The sequence below is a fragment of the Myodes glareolus genome, chromosome 6 (genome assembly GCF_982192425.1).
Source record: "Myodes glareolus chromosome 6, mMyoGla1.1, whole genome shotgun sequence".
Taxonomy (NCBI): Eukaryota; Metazoa; Chordata; class Mammalia; order Rodentia; family Cricetidae; genus Myodes; species Myodes glareolus.
In genome coordinates this window covers 102,261,439-102,287,481 of record NC_142031.1, presented here as the reverse complement: position 1 = coordinate 102,287,481, position 26,043 = coordinate 102,261,439, and the positions used below count along the sequence as shown (strand labels likewise).

General features: G+C 47.2%; 3 protein-coding genes across 11 annotated transcripts in view; 1 reads left to right on the top strand and 2 right to left on the bottom strand.

Annotated features, from left to right (window-relative positions):
• Positions 1–1,043: 1,043 nt before the first annotated feature.
• Positions 1,044–3,396, bottom strand: Ptrhd1 (peptidyl-tRNA hydrolase domain containing 1). The gene is made up of 2 exons (XM_048436644.2): positions 3,130–3,396; positions 1,044–1,372 (listed from the first exon to the last, which is right to left on the bottom strand). Exons 1-2 carry the CDS (start codon positions 3,379–3,381, stop codon positions 1,202–1,204), a joined length of 423 nt encoding a protein of 140 aa, XP_048292601.1. The 5' UTR covers positions 3,382–3,396; the 3' UTR covers positions 1,044–1,201.
• A 5-nt stretch (positions 3,397–3,401) lies between these two features.
• On the top strand, positions 3,402–16,975 carry Cenpo (centromere protein O). Of its 3 annotated transcripts, XM_048436642.3 has the most exons (7): positions 3,402–3,691; positions 3,817–3,940; positions 5,293–5,462; positions 13,007–13,124; positions 13,942–14,201; positions 15,692–15,863; positions 16,504–16,975. In XM_048436642.3, the coding sequence occupies exons 2-7, from the start codon at positions 3,895–3,897 to the stop codon at positions 16,638–16,640; spliced, it is 903 nt and encodes a 300-aa protein (XP_048292599.1). In that variant the 5' UTR covers positions 3,402–3,691; positions 3,817–3,894; the 3' UTR covers positions 16,641–16,975. The 3 variants fall into 3 exon arrangements, with proteins under 3 accessions (XP_048292599.1, XP_048292600.1, XP_085547319.1); XM_048436643.3 differs by lacking the exon at positions 3,402–3,691 and having other exon boundaries at positions 3,896–4,022; XM_085691193.2 differs by lacking the exons at positions 3,402–3,691; positions 3,817–3,940 and adding an exon at positions 3,952–3,972.
• Positions 16,976–18,042: 1,067 nt separating this feature from the next.
• The window catches only part of Adcy3 (adenylate cyclase 3), a 73,842-nt gene continuing 65,841 nt past the window's right edge, over positions 18,043–26,043 (bottom strand). For 6 of the 7 annotated variants that reach the window (XM_087907434.1, XM_087907435.1, XM_087907432.1 and 3 more), the window contains exons 14-22: positions 25,204–25,463; positions 24,874–24,939; positions 23,052–23,136; positions 22,230–22,388; positions 21,265–21,411; positions 20,691–20,810; positions 20,022–20,145; positions 19,447–19,571; positions 18,043–19,018 (exon numbers count right to left, since the gene is read on the bottom strand). In XM_087907434.1, the coding sequence (XP_087763560.1) occupies positions 18,836–19,018; positions 19,447–19,571; positions 20,022–20,145; positions 20,691–20,810; positions 21,265–21,411; positions 22,230–22,388; positions 23,052–23,136; positions 24,874–24,939; positions 25,204–25,463 (1,269 nt within the window). In that variant the 3' untranslated portion in view covers positions 18,043–18,835. The remainder of the gene's footprint in view (positions 19,019–19,446; positions 19,572–20,021; positions 20,146–20,690; positions 20,811–21,264; positions 21,412–22,229; positions 22,389–23,051; positions 23,137–24,873; positions 24,940–25,203; positions 25,464–26,043) is intronic. The other variant, XM_087907436.1, reaches the window with a different exon arrangement.

Genomic DNA, 26,043 nt, shown 5'->3' with positions numbered 1-26,043 from the left:
CACCTGCAGACAGACTATGGAGTGACTGTAGTGGAGAGCAGCCACAGGACCCTGGGCTGGCCAGAGTACCGCCCTGCCCGAGTGCATCCTGCCAGGTGACAGGGGCCAGCATCATGCCTGAATCCTTGGATTGAGTACTTGGTCTAGAGTGACCCTAATGGAAGGCAGTGCTGCCTTCAGAAGACAGGACCTCATGGGCAGTCTTCAGGTGGCTGAAACCGTGCCCTTGAAGGAACTGTGGTGCACCAGCCTCTTCCTTGCTCCTTCTGCTTCCTGGCTGTGAGTGTCAAGTAGGCTTCACCACCTTGTCGCTTGCCTTTGCCATCCAGAATTGCCACCTAGCTCCACGAGCCTGCCTAGTCTTCTCCTGGGACCTCCAAAACAGCCAGCCAAAGCAAGTCTTCTCTCTTTGTAAGTTAATTACCACACGTTTTATAGGGAGAGGGCATTGGCCAATTCACTCACCTTAATATTTTCAGCTTTTTTGAGACAGGGTCTTCTTGCTCAGTAGCACAGAATGGCCTTGAACTCAAGACAACTCCCCTGCCCCAGCCTCCCAAGTGCAGGGATTACAAGTGTGAGCCACCACTCCTGGTTTTCTTCTCTCATGTAAGACGTATCTACTGAGCAGATTATGTCATATAAACTCGACTTCCCAAACGCTCAATTAATTTCTGTTGTCGTGTACACGTTAACAGAAATATTTTGAACAGTGCACTGTCGTGTATACATGTTTGGAGAAGGGAACAATTTTTGGCTGTGATGGTGACAGTGTTGAACTGAATTCATGAGGCAGCAAAGAGGGGAAGAATAGGAAGTGTCTATTACTGCACTAGAGACTGGAAACCAGTGATGGGAAGCAGGAGGGGATGGGATAGGTAAAGAACTCAAAGGCAACATTTAAACCTGGGTGATTAGAAGTCTAATACTCCTAACCCCAAAAAAAAAAAAATCTTCTGCTTGAGCAATGACCTGCAGATGATGTTGCTGCTTATCAGCTTCCCTTGCTTGAATTTGGTGACAATAATAATGACAATAGGAAGTACTCGCTAACGATGACTTTAATTTGAGCCTGTGCTGGCTCTTAAACCATCATAACTGGAAGGGAGGAGCACATTAACTGCAAGAAGTCCACAATGTTTCAGGATGGAGGGCATTTGGCTCCTGGGCCCAACTGACATCCAATTCTGCCGAAATGCAGTCACTTGAACAATCGGAACTTCTTCAAATGCTGGCTCACTTCTTCCTTGGGGTACGGCCTGAGGGCGATGCAGGTGGCCATGTTCTCTGGCTGCTCCAGCCATAGCATGTGGTCGATGTTCTTCTGCTGCAGGGTCTCCGCCAGCTCCTTCAAGGTGGTCTCATCGGCAGCCTGCAAGTTGCAGAACACAACACCCAGACTGCATGGCCAATTTAGGAAGTGTCAGAAGGTCACAAAAGGGTGCTAGGGGCTCTGAAACTGGAGATGTGTCTCTACAGAACTGCAAAGCAACAGTTTCACACCCTGGTTTGCTATTTCCACTCTTTAGGATCTTACAGAGTGGCTGGAAGGGGGTAGAAAAAGAGGCTTAATAGTCTATTAATAAAATGCAATTTTCTCTTCCCTCTTGAATTCTGATCTGTAGTTTCTCGTTTCCTTACACCTGGCTCCTAGAGCAGCTCACCCTCACCCTCAGCCAGCTCTGACTTGGATGACAACCAGGAGGATTTCTTTTTCAATAGGAAAAGATTTACTTATTTATTATGTATACAGTATTATGTCTGTTTGTATGCCTACAGTCAAGGAGAGGACACCAGATCTCATTACAGATGGTTGTGAGCCACCATGTGGTTGCTGGAAAGTGAACTCAGGACCTCTGGAAGAACAGTCAGTGCTCTTAACCTCTGAGCCATCTCTCCAGCCCCAGGAGGATTTCTAGAATTACGTGTAGCTTCCTTCTCGCTCTCTCATCCCCTCACGCCCAAGACTAGTGTTGAAGCAGGACATATCTCTCAACTATTTGATATGGGAGGGCTCAGGCCATTGTGGGCAGTGCCTAGGCAAGTGGGCCTTAACTGCATAAGTGCGGTAGCTGAGAAAGTAAGGGGAGCAAGCCAGTACGCAGTGCTCCTCTGTGGCTTCTGCGTCAAGCTTCTGCCTCAAGTTCCTGCTTTGGCTTCCCCAGAGAATGGATGTAACTTCTAAGATGTAACAAGCCCTTTCCTCTCCAAGTTGCTTTTTGGTCATGGTGTTTCTTCCAGCAGCAAAAAGCAAACTAGAGTATTATGCATGCACATTGAGGATAACCTTTGACCTGGGTGGAAACACAACTTTCTGAAATCTGGTTGCTCACACTGCCTGTAACTACAGCTCCAGAAGGTCTGACACCTTCTTCTGACTTCCAAGCAAATCTGCGCTCATGTGCATATACCCACACACAAACACACGTGCACATAATTTAAGCATCTTTTTAAAAATTTCAAATTAATCCAGTAGGCATCTAAGTCACCTATATCCATGGGACAGCGCCCCCCCCCCCAGAAAGCTGAGAGCAACTGTAAATAGGTCGGTTGGCACGATGGTCCCTTTGGCACTTGTTCGTCTAGTCTCACCCCGACAGTGATTCCCTGCCCAATTGTCTCTCTAGAGAAACAGGTGTTATGTAAATGAGTCATGAGACTCAGCACTTCTGAAAAGCATATGCCTTTTCCCAGCTCAGTGTCTTTCTCCTTAACAAACGGCCTCGATTTCCCTGACTAACCACGTTTATTAAGGCTGTGGTACTTTTAGGCACAGCTTTATAAGACTTACACCTGGTGCACAGGTAGAAAGGAAGGACCGCACTTTCCCAGCTCCGCCCTCCCAGGGACCTAAGGGACACGGGAACCAGCCTCTGGTGACCCAAGGAGCTGAGACGCCTGTGACAGCGGGGTCTATGCCCACTCTTCACAGTCATGCCCTGCCCAGAGGAAGAGTCATTGCGTAGCAGCTCAAGCCGCAGAACGCTCCCCAAATTCTTAAAGATCTCTCCAACAGCATGGTCGCACAGACTCCCGGAAGTCAAGGTTTGGGCCCGAGTAGAACTACTTCCGGCCTCTGCGCGCCCATCCCTTAGCTTCCTTCCTGCACACTTCCTGCCTACGACTCACCTCGAGAACCACCTTGCGCATGCGCCCCAGCTCCCGGAGATAAGCTACCGTATGTGGATGTTCTCGGTGAAGGTGCAAGGCTGCAGTGGCGGCGTGACAAGCCTGCGCTACCAGTGCGCCCGTGGGCCAGGAGAAAGGAGCCTGAGATAGATCCTTTCGTAACACTAAATACTGTACGAGGATCTGCGGCTCCGCCCCGGAGCCTGCCATCTTCCTGACCATCTGAATGCCCGGACCCAACCCGCGGTGCATGCTGGGATTAGGGTGGAGCCGTGGGCGCTGCCATGTTTTTGTACGGCGGAAGCGCAAAGCATGCTGGGGTTAGTGGTTGGTGTTTTCGAAGACGCTCTCGGCGGGAATTCTTAAACTGGAATCGGAGTGAATTCTCTCTGAAAAAGCTAACCGGGTAGCGCACGCCCTTAATCCCAGCACTCGAGAGGCAGAGGCAGGGAAAGAGAGAGAGAGAAAGCAGGACCCGGGTCGCCGGCTTAGCCATCCTGCACAGATCCTGCGGTGCTCTGGGGGGGAAGCCCCGCTGCAGCCGGTCGGCCGTGGCGGTGAGGTAGGCGTGGACGCGTCTGACAAGTTCAAAGCCAGGGAGGCGGGCGGGGACACCTTGTCTACCCTGGGACCCTCGGGGTTTCTCCAAGTGGCGAGAGACGATTGTTTGTTTTTTCCTGTTTACAGTCAAGGACGTTTGGGTCCGTTTTAAACTTGCCCTGGCCGGCCAGCTTTGTAGGAAAAAGCGCTTGAGGAACTCAAGAGATGGAGTCCGCGAATACTTTGTGTCAAGGCGGGGAGAGCAAAGGAGGTATTCAGAGGGTTGGCCTTCCCCGTACCGCAGTAAGATCTCTTTCCAGACCTTGTGACAGAGGAGGGGCCGCTGTGGGGTAGTAAGTAACTTTGTCGATGAGCTATGGGTTTGATTCAGGGCTCTGTCTTTGTAAATACTGTGATTTAGACACATTGCAGTTCTGCTTCGGTTTCTTCCTCCCTCCCTCCTTTTATTTTTTTTAAAAATTAATGTGAGATAATAAACGACGTGCAGGTTTAAATTGTGACTTCAAAACCAAAAGTAAGTTTGGCGACTTTCTGTGTTAAAACTGTTCCGCACACACAAGTAAGCCGTACTCTTGATGGTAGTTCTCAACCTGTGGGTCGCGGCTCCCTTGCCAAACCTCTGTCTCCAAAAACCTTGCAAAGTAGATATTGGATCTTGTTTGTGGTGAAGCTGTTGAGAATCGTCCTTTTGCACCCTGTGGGTGTGTTTCTGCGTTCAGCAGGCTTAGATGAAGTGGTGGGGCCTATAAAGCAAGCAACTGACAAGCCAGGCTCTTGTTCTCCGTAAACAAGCATCCCACTTAGGGAGGGCTTTTACACCAGTGTTCAACAGAGAGGCTGGTGGTCTCTGCTTTGGTTGTTTGGTTTTATAAATTTATGGCAGAGTCATAATACCAGCACTCTGAGTAGAGACAGGTGAGGTGACCGTCTGTGAGTCCAAGACTAGCCATGTAGGAGAGACCCTGTCTCAATAAACAGGAAAGGTATCTGCCCTCAATTTATTTACTTAACAGTTTAGCTGGCTCTCAGATTCTAGATAAGTGAGACATCTATTGTGATGGCTGATTTGGTTGTCAACTTGATACACCTGTGAAGAGGGAACCTCAGTGGAGAAATTACCTCATAAGATTGGTCCCTGGGCATTTCTTTAGGACATTTTCTTGATTGCTAATAGATGGAGGAGGGCCCAACCCACTGTGGGTGGAACCGCCCCTGCCCAGGTGGTCCTGGGTTGTATAGGAAAGCTAACTGAAGAGGATGAGGAAGCCAATCAGGAAGTATGTTCCACCGTATCTGCTTCAGTCCCTACCAGCAGATGATTCTGGGTTGTATAAGAAAGCAAACTGAGCAAGTGTTCCTCAATCTGCTTCAGTTCCTGCCTGAGTTTCTCTGTCGCCTTCGTGATGGACTGTAACCTGTAAGATGAAATAGCCCTTTCTTCCCTCAGTTGCTGCTTTTGGCCAGTGTTTAGCGCACACACACACACACACACACACACACACACACACACAAAAACCCTGTTACTTCTTAGAGTATGCATTTTTGCCAAAGTTAAACCCTTGTCCAATTGTGAAGTTCTTTGTTCTTTTTTTTTTTCATTAGGTGTTCTAGCTCACCTGGAAAGACTAGAGGCTCAAATGAACAGATCAAGGAAAAAGTTTGAAGATCCAACAGTTCATACAAAGGAAAGTTCTCTTAAAACCAGGATTCAGGAATTGCGGAAACAGCGAGATGAGCTGAGGGCTGAAGTGAAGCGGCGGCGGCAAGCTAGAGTGAGCGAAAGCGCCTTGTGGGTCTCCTGGGGTGAGGGGCAGCCATGATCGGGGGGTCAGCCAACCAGGGCCACGTGTTTTACTTGGGATCATACCGGATGGATTTCAGGTCTGTGATTCTCCTCAAATAAACAGACCTGTGGAGATTTAGCTAAGAATATTGACTAGTAATTGTCAGGTGGTGATGAAGAGGCAGGCAAGTTCTTTGTGAGCCTCCCCCTGCCTTCCCTTACAGACACCTGACCTGGTACCTCAATGTCAGCAAATCTAAGCTGTTTATAATTTTGCCATCTGTGTCAATGTTCTGTCACCCGGTCTCAGAATTTCACAGTGGTCATTGGCCATTCCTTCTTTCTGGTTTCCACTCTAGATGAAGTCCAGTCAGCAGATCTGTCAAGTGGACCTCTGCTGTCTTTGACTTCTCTGCCATATATTAAGTATTACCAACATATGTGATAAATCCACTTACCAGGCAGGTTGGATCCTAGGATTATTTCAATAGTTTGGGGGTCTCTTAAAACTTCCATTTTTCCACTAATCCTGCAGGGCCAAGAAAATGTTACAAAATTGTAAATGGAGATTTCTATCCTGCCCACCAGTTCCCAAATAACTACTCTGAGGCTTAATGTTAATTATAAATGTTTAGCCGATGGCTCAGGCTCATTACCTGCTAGCTCTTACATCTTAAATTAATCTGTTTCTATTAATCTGTGTATTGCCATGTAGCCATGGCATTACTGGTCTGTGGGCTTGTTGCTCTTTGAATGGATGGGTGGCATCTCCCAGATTCTACCCTTCTTTTCCTGTATCTCTGCTTGGATTTCCTGCCTGGCTCTATCCTGCCTTGCCATAGGTCAAAGCAACTTTATGTATCAACCAATGAGATCAAGACATAGTAACAGCGTACAGAAAGACATCCACAGCACAAAATGTCAAATTCTTCCCCTGCCCAAATACAAGCAGTAACTACTCAGTGATAGCCGTCATTACCCATAAGGCCAGCCTTCCTGCCCTTTCCTTCCCTCCCTTCCCACTCTTCTGTAGGAGCCCACTCCTACAAGGTCAACTAGGGTTCCTAGATAGGGGATCCTCAAGGCCAAAGGAAAGTCAGAAGAAACAGAAGACAGGATAGTATAGGGAGGTCTGTCTGGTCATGCCCAAGCAGCCAAACAGCCCAGAGTTTATTTCAGCACTTGCTTATACACAAAAGCAGAACAAAGCACAGCACAGATAGTTGGTCAGTATCTAATCACAAGACCATTCCTATCCTTGAGTGAGCAGCCTCCCCTCTAGCATGTACTTGCTGCCCGTAAACAGCCTCACTTTCTTTCTTGATGTTCCTGAGGTTTGTCATCAGCAATATACTGTCTACTAGATAGAGTGTTCTTTTCTCATGGACTAAATCAGAAATGTCTCACATTTCCTCAAGGTTATAGGAAAAAGCAGAGCAGGCAAGCTTGAACTCAAATGATTTCTTTAAGTCAGAAATGACTCCAGATGGAAACTGAGACACACATGGGCACCCACCCTCTTTCTCCCTCTTTTCTTTAATTTGCTTTTTACTGAAGAAAAATATGTGTATATTGTGAAGAGTCTAATGAGCATTTTAAGGGAATACAGCCAGGTTTCTACCAGAAGTGAAAACTCAGGTTATTACCAGTACCCAGAATTATCCTGTGTCTCCTGTTAGTCATACCTTTCAGTGTTAAACCCCCATCCTGTTTCATACAACTGTAGACTATCAGCTCCTCTGTCTTGCTTATTTTGCTGAGTGTACAGTCTGTGAGCCTGGTTCTGGCCATCACTGCTGGTGGCAGTTCTGTTTTCTGACAGTTACAATTTACCTGTTCCACTGTGGGCACCATGTGGGTCATTTGGGTTGTTTCATTTGGGTTCATTATGAAGATTGCTGCTGTGATGTTCTTGTTGCTGCTGCTTCATTAAAGACACAGGACTTTCCTGTTCGGTACAAGCCTGAGTAAACGCTCTAGGACGTGGAACCTGCGTGTTCACTTTAACGGGTGCTGCGCCTTGTAAAGTGCATGTGCTCGTTTTGTGATCCCAAATGAGGCTTTTGTTGTTTTGCAACTTTACCAGTCTGTGGCATTGTCCATTTTACAAGTTTGTCATTATGGTGGGGGTGTAATAGTATCTTATTATAGGCTTAATTTGTATTTGGCCTTTTTTCTTGCCATTCTCCAAAGAACAGAATATAAACTGTTTTTATAATGTTGCATATTTACACAGTGTTGTAGAGGTAATTTAGTGTACAAGAAGTGGAGGTTATTTGCAGATAGTCTGGTCTTTTATTTTAGGCAAGGGACTTGAGCATCCAGAGGTTTGGATATCAGCAGTAGATCCTAGAATCAGTCTCCCTTCAGTACTTTGCTATGCCTGCCCCTGTGCCTGTGGTGGATTGTGTTCTTCTTATGGCTGCTGAGATAGATGGATGGATGGATGGATGGATGGATGGATGGATGGATGGATGGATGGATGGATGTCATCAGCTAGGATTTATTTATTTATTCATTGAAAATTTCTACCTCCTCACATCCTCCCATTTTCCCTCCCACTCCCTCCACTCCTCCTCCCCTCTCCCTCTCCAGTCCTAAGAGAAGTCAGGGTTCCCTGCCCTGTGGGAAGTCTAAGGCCCTCCCCCCTCCATCCAGGTATAGGAAAGGTATGCATCCAAACAGACTAGGCTCCCTAAAAGCCAGTACATGCAGTAGAATCAAAACCCAGTGCCATTATCATTGGCTTCTCAGTCAGCCCTCATTGTCAGCCACACTCAGAGAGTCCAGTTTGATCACACGCTCCATCAGTCCCAGTCCAGCTGGCCTTGGTGAGCTCCCATTAGATCAGTCCCACCGGTGCTGACTTCCTTGCTCATGTTCTCCCTCCTCCTGCTCTTCATCTGGACCTTGGGAGCTCAGTCCAGTGCTCCAGTGTGGGTCTCTGTCTCTATCTCCACTCTAACTTCATAGATATTCATCAGTGTGGCTATAGAAGGCCAGTTCAGGCACCCTTTCCTCTGCTGCCCAAGGACCTAGCTGGGGACATCCCCTTGGACACCTGGGAACTCCTCTAGAGCCAAGTCTCTTGCCAACCCTAAAATCGCTCCCTTAATTAAGATATCTTCTTCCCTGCTCCCATATCCACCCTTCCTCCATCTCAACCATCCCATTCCCCCAAGCTCTCCCCAATCCTCCCCTTCTCCCTTCTCTCTCCCCATCTCCCCTTTCCCCCACTCCACCCCCATCCCCATGCTCCCAACTTTTGCCCAGCGATCTCATCTACTTCCAATATCCAGGAGGATAAATATATGTTTTTCTTTGGGTTCACCTTCTTATTTAGCTTCTCTAGGATCACGAACTATAGGCTCAATGTCCTTTGTTTATGGTTAAAATCCACTAATGAATGAGTACATAGCACATTCATCTTTTTGGGTCTGGGTTATCTCACTCAGTAAAGTGTTTTCTATTTCCATCTGTTTGCATGCAAAATTCAAGACATCATTGTTTTTTTACCGCTGAGTAGAACTCTAAGTGTATATGTGCCACACCTTCTTTATCCATTCTTCTATTGAGGGGCACCTAGGTTGTTTCCAGGTTCTGGCTGTTACAAATAGTGCGTCTATGAACATAGTTGAACAAATGCTTTTTAGTATGATTGGGCATCTCTTGGGCATATTCCCAAGAGTGGAATTGCTGGATCCTGAGGTAGGTTGACTCCCAGTTTCCTGAGAAACCACCACACTGATTTCCAGGCCTTTGTCTGATGCCTCCCAAACAACATCTTGAAAAGATCACTTGTCTCGTTGTATGGGAGTTGGTCATCTCTGGGTTCTGTTTGGTTCCATTGGTCTGTTTAACAACTAACCGTAGTTTTCGAAAAGCAGGTATTATAGGCTGTGATGTCTGTACCAGCTACATAGCTCTGCCTTGTTTGTGTGAAAGATGTGTAAGATGGGTGTGGTGGTGAGCTGGTTAAACCTAATTTTAACAAGGCACCCTGCTGGTCATGGTACCACAAGTCTTGTAATGCCAACACTTGGGAGGCTAAGGAAGAAAGATCTAGAGTTCAGAACCAGCCAGGGGTATCATGACACAAACAATCTGTGTATAGTTTGGTAATCCCTGAAGCGTGCAGTTTTATCTTTTAGATGTTTTCCTGAATTTTTTGTTGTATGCATTTGAAGGCCAGGTATGGTACATGCCTTTAATCTCAACACGCTTGAGACAAAGGCAGGTGGATCTGTGAATTTGAGGTCAGCCTGGTCTACAGTTCCAGGACAGCCAGAGTCACATGATAGAGACCCCCATCTCAAGAAAAGAAAAAAAAATACTTTGGCGTTATATTTGGAGTGTAAATTAAGTTGTACATATTTTTGTTCATACTTTAAACTTGTCATCCATTTTCTTCAGGTCCACATTTTCAAGATTAGGCATTAATCTTATTAGATTAGGTGACATTCTTGTTTGAATGTGGTTTCTTTTTTCTTTTTTTTTTCCAACTTCATATTCTCTGTCTTTGGTGTTTGACAGTTTTATGTTATAATGAGGTCAGATATGGTGTTCATTTGGTTTGGTGATGCTTAAATTAATACGTGAAGTTTTTCATTTATTGAAAAATGTGACCATTATCATTTCAAGTAAGACATCAGTGACATTCTTTACTGTATATTTCTGGGGTTCCTATGAAGAGTTGGGTTTTTTGTTGTTGTTGTTTTTTGTTTTTTTTTTTTTTAGTTTGTATGTTTTTCCTGTAACAGATCTATACTGATTTTCTAATCTTATTTTTGCTTTCATGCTTGTTTAAATAAATATAACAGATACCTGTTCCATTTAATCATCTTTTTCTTAATATTGTTTCTTTTTTAATGTTTTGATGTTTTAGCTAGTATTATTAAGTATACATAATGGGTTTCATTATAGCATTTTCATATATGTATGTAGTACTCCCATGACCCTTTGTCCCTCACCCCCAGTTCCTCTTCCCAACCTGTTCCCCTTCTGCTTTCATGGTTTTTTGTTTTGTTTTGTTTTGTTTTTCAAGGAGGTAACCCAGTAGCTTTCATTGGGTTGCTTATAAGGGTATGGGTAAGGGTTTGTTTGCCCTTTGGCATGGGCGCTTTACCAATGTCTACAGGACTGTCTCTCCCTCCCCCATCAATCCTTGCGTCTAATCCTTAGGCAGGTGTAGGAACCCATGAGCCCTTTTCTTTTCCATTATAGCAGTGGTTCTCAACCTTCCTAATGGCTACAACCCTTTAAGATAGTTCCTCACGTTGTGGTGACCCCCCCCAGCCATAAAATTATTTTGTTGCTACTTCATAACTATAATTTTTATACCGTTATGAATTGTAATGTAAATATCTGTGGTTTTTGATGTCTTTAGGTGACCACTGTGAAAGGTCATTTGACCGCCAAAGGGGTTGTGACCCACAGGTTGAGAACGACTATTCTAGGTTATATCGAATGGATAAAACACAGGTCAGCATAGTTTGTCTGGTAACGTTTTTCTTAGTGATGTGCATGAGGAAAATATTAGGAGGGCTCTGGGTTGCATCATCTTCCTCCAGAGACTTGAGTTTGTTTTCCCAGCAGGCAGCTAGCACACGGCCTCTGAGGTGCCCATGCTCTCCTCTGTCCCTACTCCAGCCACACATCTGAAAGTGGGTTGGGGACAGGCCTGTCCTCTGCTTGGCTTTATAACCATCAGCAGTTCTTTCTGTGTCATTTCTTCGACTCCAGCTACACACGTGCAATTCTGAACTTAGGCAGAACCGAATGTGTGCAGATATGGGTTCCCTTCCCTGTAGAAGGATACTGCTCGTTCATTTCCTGGCCGCCCAGACCCAAAATAATTACACAGAAGCTATATTAATTAAAACACTGCTTGGCATTTTAGCTTAGGCTTCTTATTAACTAACTCTTACATCTTAAATTAACCCATTTCTACTAATCTGTATCACCACAATGCTGTGGCTTACCAGATAAAGTTCCAGGCATCTGTCTCCTTCATGGCTTCTCCCTGACTCCCCCTTCTTTTCTCCTCTATCTCTGCTTAGAATTCCCACCTTGCTCTGTTCTGCGCTGCCATAGGCCCAAAGCAGCTTCTTATTTAACCATTGGTAATAAAACATATTCACAGCATACAGAGGGGAATCCCACATCACTTCCCTGTGAGATCTTGGCTACCTGGTAACATTGCTCTTCTGTTGTCTCCCACTATAGTGATATTTTATTTGTTTTAATAAATAAAGCTTGCCTAAAGATCAGAAGGGCAAAGCTAAGAAGTCAGGCAGTAGTGACACACACCTTTAATCCCAGGATTTGCAAGACAAAGGCAGATGGATCTCTATGAGTTCAAGGCCACCCTGGGCTACACAAGATCAATTCAGAAACAAATCCAGGTGATGGTGGCCTACACTTTTAATCCCAGCACTAGAGGGAATATAAAATGGGAAGAGAGAGAGGTTTAGTCTTCTTAGGCTGTGAAGGCTGCTTAGTCTGCAGTTGCCCAGCTTTGGTAAAAGTAAGACTTCTCTAGTGGCTTTGCTTTTCTGGTTTTTGGGTTGAATTCCAATATCTGTCTCTGGGTTTTTATTATTCATGCTACACCCCACACAGTGAAAGTATACCTTGAAATGTAGAATCGTGCCTGCTCTGAGAGAAGAGGGAACTGCAGGAGAGCCAGCTTCTTCAAAAGTGTTTTGTTTTCTTCTCAGTCCTGTTTGAGTTTCCTCTGATGCCGTCAGATCATTTTCTGATTGCTTGCTTATTGTGTGTAACATGTGGGCCTGCTTGTTGGGGTTTCTGTCCTGCTCAGTTCCCACAGCCGTTATGTACCGAAGAAAATCACACAGAGAGTCTACATCAGTTATAAATTGATTGTCCCATTAGCTCAGGCTTCTTATTAACTCTTATAACTTATATTAGCCCATTATTCTGGTATATGTTAGCCACATTGCTCGGTACCTTTTTCAGCAGGGCAGGTCACATCTTCCTTCTTCAGTGTCTGGACAGGACTGGAGAGGAATGGGCTTCCTCCTTCCTAGAATTCTCCTGTTCTCCTTGACCCACCTCTACTTCCTGTCTGGTTGTCCCACCTATACTTCCTGCCTGGCTACTGGCCAATCAGCGTTTATTTAAAACATAATTGACATAATACAGAATTGCCCCACACCAATTGTGTAGTTCATCCACTTGCACACTTAATCCTCTGAGGAAAAGGTAGCTGCAGGTGGAAGCCTGAGTCCTGGCTTTTCCAGCTTTGTCTTCCCACGGCCATCTGTCTTGTCCACGCTGCTCTCATCCTAGGCTTTGTTTGTGCGCTTCCTTCTCCTCTGCAATCTCCACCATTGCCATCCAAATCCTGGTTCCTCACATCCTGTCCGTCGACTGTACGTCACAGCACCAACTGAGTGGTCATGAATGCCTCACAGAATAGAGAATCTGCCCTTACTTGTATGCAATCAAATGGTGGCCAAGACTTTGTGGTGCCACTATTATAACCAGTATGCTTTGCTGCGTATCCTGTAGGTTAAAGCATCTTCGGCCAGTGAAGACCCTAACAGCACAGCAGAGATCAGTGAGCAAGAGGCCTTGGAAAGGCAATGCGGAAACATGAAAGCCATTCTGCAGGCCTATCGCTTTACAGGTAGGCCTTTGTTCTGCTCTGACTCGTTCTTAGTTGGCTAGCTGTATTAGGCTAAACTTGGTTCCTGAAAACTTATTTGCATACACTGCTATACATGCACAAGCTGGCGTGTTGCTTTTAGGCCTGCCTACCTGTAAGATCGGCCTCTTTGGACAGTAAAAGATTGGTAGTGGTGGCTGGCTGAAACTATTACTTTGCGTGATAGTCATTAGCTAGACCCTCTACTACAGTGGCTTCAACCTGTGAGTCGTGATGCCTAGGGGGCGGGTGTCAAGTGACCCTTTCACAGGGCTTGCATGTCAGATATTTACATTATGATTCAAAAAAGTAGCAAAATTACAGTTGTAAAGCAGCAGTGGGGAGCGGGACTCAAGGCCTGCAGCTCTGGGCAGGTCCTGCTGAAACTTTGTTCTCTGCTTGCCTGTGATGTGGGAGTGGTCATGGTTTGAACTTCAAATCTTTGTTTCAGCATAAATAGGAATTTGCTCTTTGTCTATGCGACAGAGGACTATGGGAAGAACTGAGTGAGGACCATCGTAAATTAGAACTCAAGAGAATAAAAAGAATACATAAAATTTTCTAGCTTTTCCCTCAGCATTTGATATTTAGGATATCTTCTCACTTCCTCATCTTTCCAGAATTTTAACTCGGATTCACGTGAGCCAGTCAGGGAGAGTGTCTGATACCATTTATTTGGCCAGCACTGGTGCACACTGTGTATCAATATACCAGGCCTTCTGAAGGCTGCCAGAATGCCCAGACCTAACCCACAACTTCTGATTGACATCTGAGAGGTGTTGTCTCACCGTTTGCCTAGGACTCAGCGGGAAGCTGACCAGCCGTGGAGTCTGTATGTGCATCAGCACTGCCTTTGAGGGGAACCTACTGGATTCCTACTTTGTAGACCTCATCATAGAGAAACCGCTCCGGATTCATCACCACTCCATCCCAGTCTTCATCCCTCTAGAAAAGATAGCCAGAGCATACCTACAGACTGACATCCAGCGCTTCCTGTTTAGTCTCTGCGAGTACCTAAATGCCTACTCAGGGAGGAAGTACCAGACAGACCAACTTGAGGTATTTGTGTAGGGGTTTTGTGTCTGATTTTATTGCCCATGACAGACTTCAAAGGAGCATGGCTTTTTTTTCTTTTCTTTTCTTTTAAGACGGGGTTTCACTGTGTTAACAGCTCTGGCTGTCCTGGAACTTGCCTTGTAGTCTGGCTGACCTTGAACTCACAGAGATCCACCTGTCTGCCTCCTGAGTTCTGGGGTTAAAGGCGCGCACCTCCATGGAGCATTCATTCTTAAAGGTTTACTTTTGAGACAAAGTTCTTCAATCCTAGCTGGATATGTGGCCCCGGCTGGTATTGAACTTGGGCCTATATACCAGTCTCTGCCTCCTAAATGCTTGGATTACAAATGTGTTCCAACATAGCTGATTTATTTATTTATTTATGAAGATTTATTTCTTTATTATATATGCTATGTTCTGCCCACATATACACCTGCATGACGGAAGAGGGCACCAGATCTCATTACAGATGGTTGTGAGCCACCATGTGGTTGCTGGGAATTGAACTCAGGACCTCTAAAAAAGCCAGCAGCCAGTGCTCTTAACCTCTGAGCCATCTCTCCATCCCGTTTTTATTATATATAAATTTATTTTTTGCAAGGCTGGAGATTGGATCTAGGGCCTTGGCATGGTGGGAAAGTACTCTGCCACTAAGCCATACCCCAGCCCTCATGTTTCCTAACGCTGAGCCAGAAGTTTGTCCATTACCTTTACTCTATAGTTGGTTGGTTGGCTGGTTGGTTAATTTGAAACGAATTCACTCTGTAGCCCAGGCTGGTCTGGAACTCACTGTGAAGGCCAGGCCACCCTCATGAGACTCAAGAGCAATCCTCCTGCCTTAGCTGCAGCGTTGACTATAGGCGTGTGCCACACCCATTTGTGCCCTTGCTGTCTCGTACTTGTTTCCCCCTTTCGGGCCGGTTCCCTCTTCACCTCACACCCTTTTGTAGCTCTCAGTGACGTTGAAGGGCAGGTCCTGGTTATAGGGTCACAGGTCACATTCCTACTGGTGACCCTCAAATTTTTATCACAAGACAGACGGTTGCCATGCTGTTTAACTGAGCAAGGGTTTTAAGCTCTGACGTTATGTACCCAATTCTGTGCTGACCCTAAGTGCAGGTGTCCAGGATCATAGACGACTACTGTTTGTCTTCTCCTGAACTCTGGTCTGCCTTCTAAGGGTGGGAACCAGAGAGAGGCCCGAAATAAATACAAAGGAAGTGACGCTGTAGCTGGGTGGTTCCACCTCTGCCCAGGTATCAGTTAAAGAAAATATCTTTCCATACAGGATAATCTCAGTGAAACTCTTGGCAGAAATAGTATCTCCTATCTGTCCGTGATCATTCACTGAGGTGCTTCCTGCCACTGACTCCTGATGGCCCTTGGTCCCTTTGAGACAAAGTCTTGTGTGTTGTCAGCTGCAGATGTGGCCTGTCCCACACGCTGCCCTGGAGCAGTGACCGCCATTCCTCTCATTGCTCCTCCCCTGGTAGGCTGACTTCAGCGCCTTCCTCACTGGACCTCTGCAGAGAAACGCCCTGTGCAACTTGCTGTCGTTTACCTATAAAGTGGATCAGGGGCACCAGACCTTCTCCTTTAGTGCCAGACTGCTGTATGAGGACCTCACAGCAACTCTTCCCACGGATGTCACTGTGACATGCCCAGGTACGGGGGACGATGCCTCGTGGAAGCAACTGAGTGCTCTAGTTTAAGCAATGGAGTGGCGTATGTAGAGTAACGTCCATGGAACACTTAAAGCCCCTCTCTTCACAGTCTAGAAACACACTAAGGAAAGTTCGTTCCCACGGTTTTTGTCTTTGTAAATGTTAAGCACCATTATCTTAGTTTCCCCATTCCATGCCTTTCCCAAGTTGGCCAGGATTCTTTAAACTTACAATTTGTTTTCATGGGTGTGTACCCTCCACGCCCTAGATAATTAAGGCAGAGTCCTGGGGTTGTCAGTGATGAAGTTAGTACATGTTTAGTCCTCTAGAGTATGTGGCAGTTTTCCAGGGCTAGCCAGGAGACTTGTTTTCACGTGTGTAGCAGTACCATAATAATCTGACATGGGCAGTAATTTTTTTTTTTTAAAAAAGCAGTATTCTGACAATGTCACAAGTTTCACAGTCATTTTTTTTCTAAGTTCCCGTTCTCCAAATTACATTGTTCTGGTAAAGGGCAACCCCTACAGAGCTATAGACAAAAAAAAAAAAAAAATTAAGTGTCATGTAGGGCTAGAGGAGCAGTGATCTGGTTCTGATTCCCCTGGTTGGATTAATGAACTTGACAGAGTCTCTTCCTTTAGGGGCAGAAGCGTCACCCCCTCACTGGGAAGAGCACAGAGCATCTCATGACATGCTCTTCCGTACCAAGCCCCTACACCAGGTGTTTGCTTCATTTTCAAAAGAAGTTGAAGAGCTAGATTTGAGCCTGGTTTCCTGAGAAAAACTATCTGGGACACATCTGCGGTGATTATATTCATGCTGCCTGCAGTCCAGGACCTGTCAGGAAAAGCTGTGGAGAGAGAACGCTTGCCTGGATACCATCCTTGTCATGGTTCTAGATGCCCATGCCGTCGGGATGACAAGGAGCTTGTTGACTTCGTGTCTGTGGACACAGGACGATTTAGACAGTTCCTTGGTTGCCTGGTCACTCAGTACAGTGCTCCAGAGCATCTCTTCCTCCACAGGTGGCGGCTGATTTGATCGTATGTATATATTCTTGCTGAAAAATCATCTAAATTGGGAGTAATTAAAGACATTTTGTGAGCATCTCTAGCTTTGGTGGGAGCTGTAAATCTACCATAGGGCTTGTGGCTCAGAAGGGAAAGTGTTTAATCTTGGGTTTGGGGTAGCATGTTTTAGGCCACTATTTGGTGGGTGAAACTACTTTTTATGCTTAGGAATTCTGTGTATTTAATATTTTGTTTCCTAAAATATCTTGGTTGAGAGTTGAATGCATGAAGTCACTTTGAGAAAGCATTGTTAGAAATCTACACTTCCGTCAGTGGACCCTCCCCTGTTGTGTCTCCCTCCTGCAAGCTCCAGGCACGGCTGGCTGTCCTCCTCTTCCCACTCCTCGGTGCTTTTAACATAGCTTTTCCTCCTAACCATGGGTGTCTGGTGTGCAGCATGCATTGTTCTTGGCTTAGGACTTCTTGACATCTGTTTAGACCCATCTATTGGTCAAGTTCTCCCATGGCTCTGGGAGAATGTTCTTGAACCCTGTAAAGATTTGCCACTTGTATTGGTTTGATAAAACACTGATTAGCCAGTAGCCAGGCTGGAAGTATAGGCAGGATAACAGACTAGGAGAATTCTGGGAAGAGGAAGGGCTCAGTCTGCAGTCGCCACCCAGGTGCAGAAGAAGCAAGATGAAATGCTGCACTGAGAAAAGGGACCAAGTCATGTGGCTAAACATAGATAAGAATTATGGGTTAAGTTTTAAGAGCTAATTAATAATAAGCCTAAGCTATTAGGCCAAACAGTTTATAATTAATATAAACCTCTGTGTGTTTTGTTGGGACGGAATGGCTGCGGGACCGGGCAGGACAGAAACATCCATCTACATCCCATTATAATTCCTGTTTCTCCTCTGCTAGTCCCAGGTAAGACCTTTATACTCCACAGGCCCAGTATTTGGGCTTCACTCTAAGCTTTAGCTGCTTCCTAGAAATCTCCGTGGTATAGGAGCTCCAGCAAACTCCAGGAAGAATACAGGATGTTAAGCCAGCATTGGGTCACCCTACAGAGGCATAGAATGAAAGGCTCGGTCCAGGTTTTGCCCTCTAGGCACATGGTGGGGGATGAGCTGTCGCAGTAACAGAATCGCCACAACAGTACCATCAAGTTGAGTAAAGCTTTTAATAAAACAGTCCTGTCCTTTACCAACACCTGCAGACTCTCTGTTGAAGCAGTAGCAAAGGCGGCTGTAGCAAGAGCTCAGAAGACAAGGCAATATTGGAAGGTTGTTTTTAAACAGGTTAAAAATATAAATGTAGACAATCTGTTTATATATTTTTTCTTTCAGAAATAACCCCTCCCCCTCCCAGGTGAAAGGAAATATTGCACTTTCTGCTCCCGTGACTAAGGTGACACAGGGTTCCGGAAGAACCTTTCAAGATTATCAGGAACGTGGGGGTAAGGGCCACTGACCTAACAGAGCAGGAGGAGGCAGCCTGCCCACCCGCCAGTGGAGCGCTCCTCGTCCAATGACAAGCGCTGCTCCAGACTGCAGCCAGGCGGGGAGCTGTCTCTGCGCTGAGCCCTCCCCTTCAGCAGAGCCTGCAGCACAGGCAGCTTCATCCACCTCCACCGCCATCCTACTCACAGTGGCCATGGCCTCTCTAGGGATGAGGGCTGAGCTGGGACAAAGGCCTGGAGAGGCTGTCCCAGTGCTATGCCTACGACCCCTACACTGGGGAAGCTACAGGCACACTGTGGCTAGGGATGGCCACCCTCAGCACTCACATCCACACAGGAAGGCTAGAGGAAATCTGAACCTAAAGTCTATGGGAATGTGCACGCCAACAACTTGGGAACACCAGGACTTGGTCAGTGGCCCTTTCCCAAAAGCCATTCTCCACTTCCAAAAACACCTCCCTTCCCATGTGGACCATCATGGGGGAAAGAGGCCATTCAGGAATTGTCCACGACTTGGTGGGGAAGTGTAACAGAGGAGCCGTTGGGGAAGGCGGCTGGCCTGTCCTTCCCCTTCAGGAAAAAGGTCAGGAGCTCCCCTTTGCCCTTCACAAAGATGGGGCCTCGCCTCACAAAGCGGAAGCCATACTCGCGAAGGATGACCTGTGTTTCTTCTACCACCTGCACGTGGAGAACAGACAAGGTTAGAGAAGAGGAAGCCAAGACTGGTGGGTGTAGTGGTTAGGGCTGAAGGCCCAGATGGTGCTGCTGCTTCAGTACTGTGCAGATAGACAGTGTCCAGTGCTCTACTCCAACCCATCCGTGGACATGCAGGTGTCAGACGACCATTTTAAGTCACTAGCTTCGGTTGCACATCGACTTTGTACCAAAGGGCAAGCTCTTGTTCACGCACAACTCCTAGTCTTAAACGTTGCAATGGACCAAACCCTTCTCCCCTTCTGTTAAGGCTCTAGAGGCGTGGCCCTGCAGCACTGACAACTTTGACCTGTGGCCCACAGGCCAGGGCTAGTAATGTACGGCAAAGCACACGGACTTCTTTAGTTGTATGCCCTGCATTCAACACATGCTCATTCTGGTGCCAAACATACCTGGATGTTGCCCATGACCCCTGTGGATTCCATTCTGCTGGCTACATTGACTGTGTTGCCCCAGATGTCATAGTGTGGTTTCCGGGCTCCGATGACTCCAGCCAGAACCCCGCCTTTGTTCATGCCTGGAGCAGAGAGTGGAGCATGGCCACAAGCCAAGCTTGCATTAGCCTCACAGAAGCTACCCATTTCTCTTTCAGAGATGATCACCTTATTGAAAGTTGCCTTTCTAAAGCGAAAGTCCTTGTGAAAAGTCCTGCCCAGCTATGTGTCATGCTAATACTCAGGACTGTAGTGGCCAGCTTCTCAGTGACCTTCCTAATACTTCCAACTTGTACAGACTCACAGAAGCGGTTGAGCCGCTCCTCACTGCCATATTGCAATGTCTAACTCTGAAGGGAGGCTGGGCTGCCCTTCGAACCTTAGCCATGGGCCTAGCTTGACTGTTCCTCAAAGAGAACAGGACTAAAGGTCATTGGGGCCCCTCTAGCTCTGTTAGTGTGACTTCCCCACCAGTCTGCCTTCACTTTTTAAGTCTGGTCTGCTGAGTGCCCCAGCACTGCCAGCACCCTTACCTATGCGCAACATGAAGTTGTTGAATGACTGGTTGTTGATGTTTGTGAGCGTGTCCTTCATGGCTAACGCAAAGTCGGCCAGGTCAGCCAGGTGCTGCCAGCGCTCCTTGTCTGACTTCTCCTCCTGTGTGGAAAAGTGATAACACTGTTAGAACCATCCAGAAGCCATGAGCAGCTAGGCAGAGCTGTTATAGGACAGATGTAAGGGAGCGTCACCACTGCGGAGTCCATACGTCTGTGTAAGGCAAAGACTGAGGCCCTGTCTCTCGCTTCCTGTGTCTGTGACTGTAACAAGGTTACGGTTTGAGTCTGGGCCTGCCTTGGTTCCTCAGGATCATAAGCACGTGATGAGCTACCTTCAGCTTGCATTACGTAACTCAGAAAGTAGAGATGGAAAGGAAAACTAGATGATTTAAGAGCAGTGCTCGGCTCCAAGAATCCCATAGTTCCTAGAAATCACAGCAGGCTCCACGGTCTACAGTCACAGTGGCTGAGAGTTTCCAGGGCTCCCCTCGGCATCCACTGCCCCAGAACTGACAGTTCTTAAACAGTATGGGGCGATGTGCGAATGAGCCCTTTGCACGAGGATGTTCATCTACTTTTCACCTGATCCCCATTTCCCACGGGCTGAGGCTGGCTGCCTGGCCCTGACACTGCTGCCATCTCTACCTTGCTGGAGCTCGTAAAGCCATTGGTATTGACATCTGGGGTGACTCCTGAAGCTGCCATATAGGTGCTGCCAATGGTTTTGATCTTGGTGATGACCCGGAATTTGGGGTTGTCCAGGAGCTGAGGACAGAATTAAGAGAGTCAAGGGAAGAGGAGTGAGTTCGTCAAATTCGTCTGTCTTACAAGGATCAACAACACATCTAAAAGACACTTTCCTATAACAGCTTTAGTCATTTCATGCTACCTTGGCACACCATCCTCAGCCTCAATTTCCATGTCTTAGTGTCAGTGGATAGTCTCCTTAGGTGGTGGAGCACCTAAGAAGTGTCCAGTCAATGTTAAGGGTTTGTGGGTAGGAGAAACGGAAGTCCTTAACCTTGTGCACTTGCCAGGGCTGTCCCAGGATCCTGCCTCACCCCTCAGACTTGTCAGTACTGGATGGCTGCAGAGGTGCAATTATAAAAGTCTCCTGTGGGAAATGAAGCCAGCCTAGCATAGCTTGCTTCTTTGGCTCGTGCAGAAGGTCTTGGGCTGTGATAAAAGGTGCTAGCTAGCTCTATGACAGGATACTCACGGAGTCAAAATCAGAGATGATCTCATTGAGGAAGCGTAGACACTCAATCCCACCATTATTGATGCTCTCCTCGGTGTAGAAGTCAGCAAAGTTGGGCAGGGAGGCAAACATGACTCCAATCTCATCATAAGACTGGCTGTACAGCTCCTGTAAAGAGGCCAGGCCAGGCTAGGACAAAGTGCTCGCTGCACAGTTGTGAGGACTAGAGGCAGGCTGGCAAATCAGTAAAGTAAAACAGCCATGTGGAAGCCTCCATCTGAACACATGCATACATACCACACACACAACAAAGGCAGGACATGATCATGCGAGGGATGGCTGCCTGATAGGACAACATATGAGAAACCTGTCATCCTTCCGTATGACCCAACTTTGAGTAACTAGCAAAAAGCTGGTTCCCACGATGAATAAGATTTCCTAGCCCTTGTGACAGCCCACTGTGCTAGCTAGTTTGATATCAACTGGAGTCATTTGGGGAACAGGAACCTCAACTGAAAAAATGCCCCTCGCCAGACTGGCCTGTGTGTAAGCCTGGAGTGTATTTCCTTGATTGACGTCTTGGCTCACTGTGGACTGTGCCACCCCCAGGGACAGGGAGGTTGTCTTGGGTGCTATAAGAAAGCAGGCTGAGTTAAGATAGGAGTACTCCTTTGCATCAGTGCCTGCCTCCGGGTTCCTGCTCTGACTTCCCTGCAAGTGTAAGATGAAGTAAAGCCTTGCTTTTCTCCATCCCAATAACAGAACCCTCTCCTGGAGGGTCAGCTGCCTTGGTTTGTGGTCTTGGTGAAAGGGGCACTCTGGTTCTGAAATGGGGTCCCAGAGATGCAGCAGAGCAGCAGAGCCCCTTAGACGAGACCCTGGGAAGGTCTGGTTAGGTCCAGCCACAACTGGACTTCCAGCCCCACTTCTCAAGGACCTGGATCCATGTGTGCAGACAGAATAGGCTCAATGGGACACCCTCTAACCTCGTCTCTCTTCTTGGACCCCAGGAAATGGCGGGCCACGTGCTCAGGCAGCATGTTGGTGACCAAGGCCTCATTCCAACGTCGCATCTCGTAGACACGTTCTTTCTGGTCATGGACCTCGATTTTCCACAAGAACAGTGTTCGTGCCAGTTTTTCCACCTGCAGGCAGAGGTCAGATGAGGTGTGCTCTAAAGCCAGCCGTCCAATGGAAATTTACAACAGGGGTTTGAATGTTGTGCATGGTAAAATGGGAAGGAAGGTAGCTAAATGGCAAAAGAGCAGGGAGGAGTCACCGAATCAACATGGCATCCCGCAGCTGCAGTGAGGACCTGGGCCTCTTGGTACAGGGGAGATCCAAGAGGCCTTTCGTGTGTGTAGGGTTCTCCTGAGACTAACTTAGTTGCAGATCTGGGGAGGGGCAGAAAGGGCTCTCCCAGAACCACGTGGCATTCCCATCTCTATCTGCTCCATTTATGAAGTGGCTTAGGGATTCTGCACTTTCCCAGTAAACCACTGGGGGGCATCCAAGCTACCTGTCCTTGTATGTACACTTCATCTTAACTAAACAAAAACTTCCTTAGCTCCTTTCCCTTTTTCTTCTGAACCTGAGGTTAGTGCATCATGCCTGGGTGAGTGTAGAGGCCATGAGCCCTGCCTAAGGAACATCTCTCCATTCTGGAGGAGAGGAAGAAGAAAGCAAAGCACCACAGAGCTAGGGCTTCCCCTGTGCTGTTGCGTGATAGGTGGAGAAACTGCTTCTGAGTCCTGAGACAGTGTGGTGGGAGACCCTGCGCACAGGAGGAGAGGGTGTGTGACACTCACGTGGCGGGAGAAGTAGTAAAAGCTCAGCATCATGACGAACATCATCACAGTCATTGAGTACTTGGAAGGCACCAGGGGTGGCCTGCTGGACAGACAGGAATACGTGACGAGTGCCTTTGCCACCCTCCAGCAGGCCTATGCTGTCGCTGTGGCCATCAGAAGCTCCCCCCAGCACCTCGGTTCCTCTCATAGTCCAGGACACCCTTTCCCAGGACATGATCAGGCTATTGGACTAATCAGCCGCAGCCCAGCTTCCCTGGCCACAGGCCATTCCCATTAGGCTGCCCCTTGGATGCTGTGGGATCTCCGCACTCCTGACATATCCAAGGAGTAGCTACTACTGTGTAGTGTTTTGGAGAAAGGAAAGACATAATATACACAGAGCAATGGGACCGGGTACAGTCTCTCTGCAGTGTTTTTCCAACTTTGACCATAGTTCTGTGTGGAGTTATAGTTAACTCCCATCACCGTATACAGCTTTGTTATACAAAAAGACAATTTTATCTGTGACTACTAGTGTCATTTGAGAATTCTTGCATGTATACATATATACACACTATATATGTATATATACATACTATACACACACACAATTTTTCTAAGATGTATGTAGAAGTGGAGTTTCTGGGCCATAGGTTTCAGGTGGTTCTGTTTGAGACAGTGTCCTAGGCTGGCCTTGAACTCCTGAAGCCCTGCCTCTTCTTAGGATTACCACCACTTCCAGTTTATGCAGAAGCCAAAGCTTTGTCCATGCTAAGTGACTATTCTACAAACTGAGCTGTATCTCCAATCCCATAGGTCTATTCTCAACCAAATCCAAGCTGTTTTCTAAATGGTTAGAACAGTGTATACCATTACCAAAGAGTATATGAGTTCACATTGATCTTAATAACATATTGAGTTTGAAAAGTTGACCAAATTGCTAAGAGTATATAGTGACAGTTTTTTATGACTTTAATTTGCTTTTTTTTTTTTTTTGCCTTTGGTTTATTCTTTTGTTGTTTTGCTTTTTTGCTGCTTATCTAGCTGCCCTTCACTGGTGTCCATTTAGACACCCCCACCCCACCAAGACAGGGTTTCTCTGTAGCCCTGACTGTCCTAGAACTCACTATAGACCAGGCTGGCCTCAAATTCACAGAGACCCACCTGCCTCTGCCTCCCAAGGGCTGTGATTTCAAGTGTGTGCCACCATCACCCAGCCATTTAGGCTTATTTGATGAAGGGCATATTCAAGTCTCCTACTCATCCTCCATGACTATTGTCTTTAAAAAAATAAATCTCCTCGGTGCTGGAGAGATGACTCAGTAGTTAAGAGCACTGGCTGCTCCTCCAGGTGTCTTGAGTTCAAGTCCCAGCAACCACATGGTGGGTCACAACCACCTATAGTGGGATCTGGCGCCCTCTTCTGGTGTGTGGGCAGAACATTGTATACATAATAAATAAACCTTTAAAAAAAATCACTGAACCATAAAAGTCTAAAACATTAAGATGCATCTGTGAGAACATCGATGTTCTCAGAAGGTAAGACAGACTCAGGAAAACCGATCTGCACCTCACCCCACAGGGGAGTGCCAATTGCTGCAGGTAGGAACCCAGGTCTTAAATGCGCCGTAGCCCTCTTTCCTCATTTCCCTGCCAGCGGCCATCCACTTAACGACCGGCCAGGTCCACACTGGACACAGCCTCTGTCCAGCAGCTCCTAACTCTGCACTGAGATCATGTGCCTGTGGAAGAGTGTGGCGCTGGAGTACCGCCCTGTTACAGTTACCGTCTAGAAGGGCAGCTATGAATGCCGACAGGGAAGAAATGCAGTGACTCTTACCTGTCAGTGTCATTGAGCCCAGGGGCGGACAATACCTGCATCTTCTCTAAGGCCACCACAGGAGAGCTGTTGGGCAGGTAAAAGCATATTCAAGCCACATCTGGATGCGGGAAACTGATACTCCAAACATTTAGTGTCCCAAACCTACTCCCTGAGATGGAAAGGCCCACCTCTCCCCACTACCAGTGCCTGCCTGTGTGAAGCCCCAAAGCTGAGGAACCTGAGGTAGAAAGCCACCTCAGCACAGGCACAAGACTTCGACGTGGGCGGGGCCTGGGTGTGCGTGAGAGGAAGGGGACCACCCACACCCTCCCTCAGGCTTCATCTTACTCCTGTTCCTGAAAACGCTTGCGGTCGTACTCATCGAAGACCGGACACCAGGCATACAGGTTGATGGCGGTCACGGCGCCCGTGACGAGCAGCATGAGCGTCAGCTTCACCATGTGGCTGACCTGCACCAGCATGATGGTGGCGATGAGGGACAGCACAGCAACATAGTTGTAGTACTTGGGGTTCTCCATGCAGCCACCATCCAGCTCCATCCCGGTGGTCACGTTGTAAGGTCCCATGTAGTACTGGAGACAGCTAAGCTGGAGGCCAGGATGGGAGGGAGACATCAGTGGCAGGTCAGAGGGCCCTGTGGTGGTAGTGACAGTACCCTCGGAGATGGGACGTCTGCCAGGGAGTCAGCATATACATGTTAGCGACTGCTATGGAGCCTTATGACTGCTATGGAGCCATCCGATGTTCAGAAAGACTCACTATATACTGTTAGCACCGCCCCTACTGTCCAGAAATCCCAGAACAATTAGCAAATGGTGAAAGGGGACCCAGGAGCCAGATCTCCAGCATCTTTTCCCATCACGTCTGCTGCAAGAGAGGCTATATGGTCAGAGCTCTCTGGTGATAACTATTCTACCACCAAATTGTCCCTACTTTCTGGAGCCTGTTCACTCTTTACCCTACTGGTCCACCACAGTCAATAGAAAATGTGCCCATATGCCAGCTAAGTGCCTCTGTGTAACCTGCAGCTCCAGTGGGGCTTTGGGTAAGGAGTTGGCATGTAGTGCTTGGGTGTGCAGGACCTGTCACATGTCTCCTGATAAGAGGGATCAGGGACTTGATCCCGCATGGTGGACATCATGCCACCCAGAGACTTGCTGTCCCGAC

Coding starts and splice junctions, on each gene's coding strand:
- Ptrhd1 (XM_048436644.2), bottom strand. CDS start 3,381: ATGCACCGCGGGTTGGGTCCGGGCATTCAGATGGTCAGGAAGATGGCA. Junction 1,373..3,129: donor TGCGCAAGGTGGTTCTCGAG/GTGAGTCGTAGG, acceptor TGCAACTTGCAG/GCTGCCGATGAGACCACCTT.
- Cenpo (XM_048436642.3), top strand. CDS start 3,895: ATGGAGTCCGCGAATACTTTGTGTCAAGGCGGGGAGAGCAAAGGAG. Junction 3,941..5,292: donor AGGCGGGGAGAGCAAAGGAG/GTATTCAGAGGG, acceptor TTTTTTCATTAG/GTGTTCTAGCTCACCTGGAA. Junction 13,125..13,941: donor GCAGGCCTATCGCTTTACAG/GTAGGCCTTTGT, acceptor CCGTTTGCCTAG/GACTCAGCGGGAAGCTGACC.